The sequence below is a fragment of the Trichechus manatus genome, unplaced genomic scaffold, assembly GCF_000243295.1.
Source record: "Trichechus manatus latirostris isolate Lorelei unplaced genomic scaffold, TriManLat1.0 scaffold00219, whole genome shotgun sequence".
Taxonomy (NCBI): domain Eukaryota; kingdom Metazoa; phylum Chordata; class Mammalia; order Sirenia; family Trichechidae; genus Trichechus; species Trichechus manatus.
The window spans coordinates 3,253,659-3,261,235 of record NW_004444155.1 but is presented as its reverse complement, the minus strand read 5'-3'; the positions used below and the strand labels follow the sequence as shown (position 1 = coordinate 3,261,235).

General features: G+C 40.8%; 1 protein-coding gene across 1 annotated transcript in view; it reads left to right on the top strand.

Moving 5' to 3' along the window:
* Positions 1-7,577, top strand: part of LOC101348817 (uncharacterized) — a 33,457-nt gene that overhangs the window by 16,114 nt on the left and 9,766 nt on the right. Inside the window, 1 exon segment of the mRNA XM_023742826.1 lies at positions 4,769-4,962. Within this exon segment, the coding sequence (XP_023598594.1) occupies positions 4,769-4,962 (194 nt within the window).

The window sequence follows — 7,577 nt, the reverse complement described above, 5'->3', positions numbered from 1 at the left end:
TGTTTGCTTGATATATATTTTTCCATCCTTTCAGTTTTAGCCTGTTTGTGTCTTTAAGTCTAAGGTGATCTTTTGTAGGCAGCATATAGATGGATCATGCTTTTTTATCCAATCTGCCACTCTTCGTCTCTTTATTGGTGCATTAAGTCCATTTACATTCAGTGTAATTATTGATAGGTATGATTTTAGTGCTGTCATCCTAGTATCACTTTTTGTGTGTTGTTTAGTTTCTTTGTTCTCCTGAATATTCTGTGCTAAGTCATTTTTCTTTATGTATTTTTTTTCTTCTTTTTCATTGTTGTAGATTTTGTGTTTGCTGGGTCTTTATATTTTTCTACTTTTTTATTTTGCTTCGTATGATTGTTAGATTCCTTTGTGGTTACCTAAATATTTACCCCTATTTTTCTAAGTTTATATCAGTCTTTTATTACTTTATATTGCCTTAACTTCCCCTCCATATGAAAAATCAATGTCTGCATTTTTTAAGTCCCTCTTTTTGTTTTAATTTTGTCCTTTTTTACATATTGATATCTGCTTCCCTATTTTCAATGTTTTAGCTTTGATATATTTTCGATTTCCCTGTTTGAGTCAATATCTTGTTGCTCTGTCCTGTGTTCTAGTCTTGCATTGCTATCTGGTGTTATTGATTATCTAACTGTATGACTCCCTTTACTATTTCCTGTAATTTTTGTTTGGTTTTTGCAAATTCCCTGAACTTCTGTTTATCTTTAAATGCCCTAATTTCGCTATTATATTTGAGAGACAGTTTTGCTGGATATATAACTCTTGGCTAGCAGTTGTTTTCCTTCAAGTCTTTCTATATGTCATCCCATTGCCTTCTTGCCTGCATGGTTTCAGCTGAGTAGTCTGAGCTTATTCTAATTGACTCTCCTTTGTAAGTGACTTTTCTTTTATCCCTATCCACTCTTAAAATTCTCCTTTATCTTTGGTTTTGGTAAGTTTGATTATAATATGTCTTGGTGACTTTCTTTTGGGATCTACCTTATGTGGGGTTCGATGAGCATCTTGGATAGATATCTTCTGGTGACTTTCTTTTGGGATCTACCTTATGTGGGGTTCGATGAGCATCTTGGATAGATATCTTCTGGTGACTTTCTTTTGGGATCTACCTTATGTGGGGTTCGATGAGCATCTTGGATAGATATCTTCTGGTGACTTTCTTTTGGGATCTACCTTATGTGGGGTTCGATGAGCATCTTGGATAGATATCTTCTGGTGACTTTCTTTTGGGATCTACCTTATGTGGGGTTCTATGAGCATCTTGGATGGATATCTCTCATCTTTTGTGATATCAGGGAAGTTTTCTGTCAACAAATATTCAACAATTTTCTCTGTATTTTCTGTTATTCCCCCCTGTTCTGTTACTCCAATCACTACTAGGTTATTTCTCTTTATAGAGTCCCACATGACTCTTGGAGTTTCTTCATTCTTTTTAATTCTTTTATCTGTTTTTCCTCAAATAAGTTGGCATCAAGAGCTTTATCTTCAATATCACTAATTCTAACTTCTACTGCCTCAATTCTGCTCCTATGACTTTCTACTGAGTTGTCTGATTCTGAAATTTTATTGTTAATCTTCTCGATTTCTGATTGCTGTCTCTCTATGGATTCTTGCAGCCTATTAAATTTGTCATTTGTTCTTGAATAACTTTTTTACGTTCTGCTACTACTTTGTCTGTATGTTCCCTGGATGTTTCTGCATTCTGTAAAATTTCCTTTCTAATTTCTAGAAGAGTTCTTATATTAATCTTTTGTATTCTGCTTCTGGTAATTCCAAGAAACTCTCTTCCTCCAGAGAATTTATTGATTCTTTTTTTGGAGTGTTGCTGAAGCCATCATGGGCTGCCTGTTTATGCGATTTGATATTGACTGTTGTCTCCACACCATGAATACGTTACCATAATTTTACTTTTTATTTGTTCGGTGAGGCCTAACTTCTTGTTTTGTTTTGTTTTGCTATGCCCCAATAGGTTGCTCGTGTGTGCTGGTTTTATTATTGACACCCTTGAATCTCTAACGTCCTGTCACCACGTAGTCAGTGCTGTAACTAAGTATGTTCACACTGGAGTCTTTTAAATTTTTCTATGTGGGTTCAGCTCAGCTGTCCAGGCAGTCAGTCACCAAGTGTGTGGTGCAGGCTCTCACCCACAGTCCTAGAGAGGCATTGGTGATTGGTGCAGGCACTGGACTCTGGCTGTGATAGGGGATCATGAGCTGAGCCAGGCAGGGGGCTGACAGCTGCCCCTGGGAGTCTGAAAGGAAAGTGTGTCCTTATTCTCTAGGGTGAGTAGATATGTGAGTTTTGCAGCTGGACTATGAGCACCCCACTCTGTCTGCTGTAAAGACTCAAGGGCACCACTTTTCCATGGACTCCTGTAGCAGGTGACCAGGAGGTTTAGATGATGCCACCAGTCTTAACGCCCCTGTTGCGGATCGATAAAAGTGCCTACTTAAGGGGCAGCGCTGTTTCGAGGGTCACAAATCTGCTACTTCACAGCTGAAACATTTGAAGTTAAACTTTGAATGTTTGTGCTACTGTACTGTGGGAGTGAGGGCTAACACTGTTGAGATGGGTCCCCACAAGTTCATATGGGGGTGTAAAGCACTCAGAGTCTGTGGACCCCTTATGACTGTGCCTAGCAAAAGAGCTGTGCTGACCCTGTGTTCCTGGCTTAGAGGAGCCAGTATCTTATTTGTTCCCTGTCCAAGGCCAGAAGAATGGGTCAGGGCACCTTTTGGGATCTACTTCCAGCCCAGCGGACTCCCAGTACAGAGCATGGAGGGAGGAGGTAAAAGGGAGAGAGGCTTTTTGTTTTTTTTGTTTTTGTTTTGTTTTGTTTTTAAATCCCAGTGAAAGACCACACACATGTATTTATCTTTAGCCTCTTGGGAGCTGCTTTTCACTGGTTCGGAGTGTCCAGGCAGAATCTCTGCTGCTGGGTCTCTCTGGCTGTGGAAACTGCTTCCCGAGCACCCACACAGCACAGCTGTTTGCCTGCTTCACTGTGGACCTGGTGTGGCTGCAGAGCTGCAGTCTTGTCACCGCTCTGGCACTCTTTGCTTCTTCAAAACCGTCTACCTTTCCCCCCACCACTCAGTCCGATTCCTCAACTTTGGCTTGTTCAGGCTCCTAGATATTCATATGCAATCAAATCACTTGTTTTTCCAGGTCTTTGTTGTAAGAGGGTTATAGGAAGCCTCTGACTACACTACCATCGTGGCCACGCTCCTGATAATTATTTCTTTAAATAAACTCCCATAATGTCTAAACCAAAGTGTGAGCAGCACTACTTTTGTAATCTGTTGTTTCTGTTGCATCACGTTAATATTCATATTCTAGTTATCTTATTTTCTTGGATGTCAAGAATCTCTGAATTCTTGGTGGTATTAAGCCCTGAAAAATTATTTGTGATGTTTCCTGAAGATTTATGATGGATGTGCCCTCTTCCAAGAGGCTTCTATTTGTTGACCCCATCGGTTAGGCTATCTTAAATCAGTTTCAAGATTGGAGAGTTCCAGACACACCTAGGCCATGAACACCTGGAGTGAAACTCCTTGGAAGGTTGACCTTCACACAATTTCCCAAGGAAATATTGTTTGTTTTTTCCTTTCCACTTCCCAATGAACCTAGAGCCCTTTGATAATTTTCTAGCAGCTGTGGTAAAGGCACTTACTGTGGTTCACAATTGCTTTGAAATTAGAGGCCCCTCTTGGCCCTAGCTCAAAAGAGGGTCCCTCAGGACTCCCCACACGGGTTAACTTTGGGCCTGCCTTCCATTTCTCCGGGTCTTACATACACCTGGAATTAAATATTTAGTGTATGCAGTGACCTTCAACTCTCTTTCCGGATAGAAACAGCTTTACAGATCAGATATTTTCTGGCCGTAGATTTTTATCAAAAAGTAAACCAAAGTTCTCCATTTTCATTTCTTCTTTACTCTTATTTTTCTTTTACATATTTCCAGTATTTTGTATAATTTCACCAGGATTGTAGATCTCAGGAAACTAGCCCATCATTTATGAAATCTGAATCCATTTCAATTTTTTTTCCTTATTTTAAATAGAAGCTCTACTTAAGAGAAACTACTCTCTAGTTTTACCTCTTGTAAGTTGATATTAGACCTTCTAAGTTGACTATTTTGTCTTTTCTAGTCACAGAATTATACTTTCTGTGATGATATTTTTGGCTCTTGATTTATATTGGTTACTTTCACAAGCCACTGACCATGCAGTTTGCTTCCACATTCAATGATGGCTTTGCATAGATGCGCCAGGACCAAGCCGGCTGCTCAGACTTTATAAACGGGAATTTTACAATGTGAGCTGATCTACATCAGGCAGGTAGAGGCAGCAAGACGGTGTCACAGAGCCCAGTCTTCAAGTCCCTGTTGCTCTGGGTCTCTGCTGAGAAATTAAAAGTGTTTCAGTCCCTTTAGAGTAGTGTGTTTGTAAAAGTGAAAAATAATTTTAAGATGTAGCAGGAAATGATGGTTATTTCCAAAACTGACTCAATTATGTGTGATATGTATACCACTAAAACACACATTTAAAATGGTATTTTTTTAGTGTGCTTGTGATGAAGTGTGTATACATATGTATGGTAATTCCCCACTCTGATTGCAGGTGCCAGTGGGGACATTGTGATGACCCAGTCTCCTGTCTCCCTTGCTGCGTCTTCAGGAGAAACGGTCACCATCACCTACAAGTACAGTTATTATGTTAGCAACATCTCAGCCTGGTACCAGCAGAAAAAAAACAGGCTCCTAAATGGCTCATGTCCTGGGCATCCGACCAGGCATCTGGGGTCCCTGACCAGTTCAGGGGCAGTGGGTCTGGGACAGACTTCACTCTCACCATCAACAACCTCCAGGCTGAAGATGTGGCAGATTTTTACCGTCAATAATATCATAGCTATCCTCTCACAGTGATTCAACCTCGATCATAAACATCCTTCCCAGAGTTGGACGCCTGTGTGTCTTCACTGCACCAGCAGATTCCTTCCCACTCAATCCTGAACATTCACAATTCCTCTATCTGCCCCAGAAGCCTCATCTGCTGACCAATATCTTGGGCCATTTAGAAAATTAACAAGTGTGGATTTTTCTGAGCTTGTTTTTGTGAGACATTATAGAAGAAAAATGCTTTAACATTTCTTACAGCCTTTGTCTTGTCAGGAGTTTCCATATCACAGAAACCTGCATGTTTCACACAGACAGATCACTTGACTGATATGGAGAAGTGTTCAGTGTGTGTTACAACCAAGAAGACCAATTCTCTCTTCCCCGTATCTTGACTCTGGAACATTCCCATTTTAATTCCTTATCTCTGACTTTTTCTTTCTCTGTAATTACCCCTTAACTCTGGACTTTTTCAAGATTAAATATTTGACCCTTCAAGTTTCAAAACTCCCTCATAGAAGGTAGTATTCTTCTCTTGTTTTTATCCTTCCACAAATCCTGTTTTCCAACCAAGTCTTTCTGGTCAACGTCACTGAAGGTGTTTTTCTGCTTTACCTCCTTTTTTATTTACTTTTCTCTTCTCTCCATTTCTTTCAGTGACATTCATTCTCTCAAAAGCAAGTGTCTAGGAGAGATTCCGGCAAAATGGTACTCTAGGCAAAAGCACCACGCCATTCCTCCACAGCAAAGATCTGAAAAACTAAGCCGAACAGAGAATACAACAATCCTGAAACCCTAAAACATCAAATGAAGAGATAAAGAACTCAGCCAAGCACCAAATGGTGTGATAAAACTGACAGAGAACGGAGAGCAAGGAGAGATTCATGCAGAGGTCCCCTACTAGCTAACGCAGCATGCATCTGCCATCTTGGACTCCTATCAGAGACCAGCAAACAGGGGGTATGGGAAAGCAGCCTCATGGAGCAACCAGCGGGAGATAAAATGACTGGTAATTTGTGATATATGCTTTCCCAACCCCCACCCTTCTTCACCCCAACTTGGCCTCCTCTGCTTCCCGTGGCCACAATCTCTTGTCTGGGAAGCACCGGCTGCTTGGATTCCACACACCTGAACGGGCTAGCTCTCTGAGTGCCATTTGTTGGCTGCTGGTGTTGCTTTTTTCCACTTCTTTTGACTTCTTCCTTACCTCTCACCACCTCCCCTTCTTTTCACTCAAATACTTGATTCCGTGCACCATCTTTGCTTCTTCTTGAGGGGTTACGGAGCTCCTTTCAAGTGTGGAGCTACTTCGCTGTCTGGGCTGTCACGCTGGTGGGATCCGAGGGCTTTTGTTTGTTTGTTTGTCTTGAATTGTTTGTTTGTTTTCTTTCCTTTTCCTGAGTTGGGAGCCCTTTCTGGCCAGGCAGTGCTGCATGACAGGGTACATCCCCCTCCGCTCACACAGATGTGCAGAGGGATCCCTGAGAGTATTTTTTTTGTTGTTGGCTTTTTGTTTTTGTTTTTTTTCTGTTTTTTGGGGGGCCTTTCTTGTTCTTTTATTTTTTTTTAATTTGTTTTGTTTTCTTTTCCTTCTTTTTCCCATTTTTTCTTTCTTCATTGCTCAGTTTCTCGTCTCCTATATCTTCCTTCTCTTTCTGTTGCCTGGATACCTGCCGTTGTATACCTCTACGCCTACTAGCCAGACTGTACTGCAACTTCTGAGAGCTACTTCCCCAGACCTCATAGCTGCACAAGTGGGATCCCTGGGAACTTTGTGGTTCTTTAACCTTTGTGATTTTTATTTATTCACTCTTTTGTTCCTCTTCCCCTTTCTGTATTTCTCCATTTCATATTCTCTCATCTCTCCACTCTAATGGCAAGCGACCCTAGCATTCTATTTTGTTTGTTTGTATCTTTTTGGTTCCTGTTCTTCTCTCCTCTCTCCCATATCCATCTTAGCTCCACACATAACAATCTCCCCGCTACATCCTTCCTAACTGCACCGTGTGCTTGACATCACACCACCAAGCAGCACTGGCATGGCCTACTGGAACCGGCACTGCACTGATTACCAACCCACTCTGGTGGCTATAGTAAATGTCACAAACAACCCATCCCAGTAACTCCTCTTCAGCTAGACCTGCCCCACCGTACCATATCTGAGTGACTGACCCAGACAATTGGAGAAGGAGGTGAACAGTACTGTGCCCACAGATGAACAAACAACAAAGAAAACACAGTCCGCCTGCTCAGACATAGTCAAATTAAAAAACAAAAACAAAAACAAAACGGACAAAACAAACAAATCTACAATCCATAAATGAGAAAAATAACAACTGAATGCCCCAAAGACAGCAGACAATATCAGAACATGTACAAAAACAGGAAAGGATGGTTCCAGTAGGTATCCAAAATAAAACACCAGATGACTCTCCAGAGGAAGAAAATGCACTAGAACTACCTGAGAGGGAATTCACATCTCTAATACTCAGAATTCTTCAAGAACTGAGGCAAAAAGCTAACAAACATGAGGAAAAAATTGACAAACTCATGGAAAATACAGACAAAAAATTGGAAGAATTCAGGAAGATGATGCAGGAACAAAATGCCAAAATAAATTTACAACTAGAAATTATACAAAGACAACAATTAGAAATCC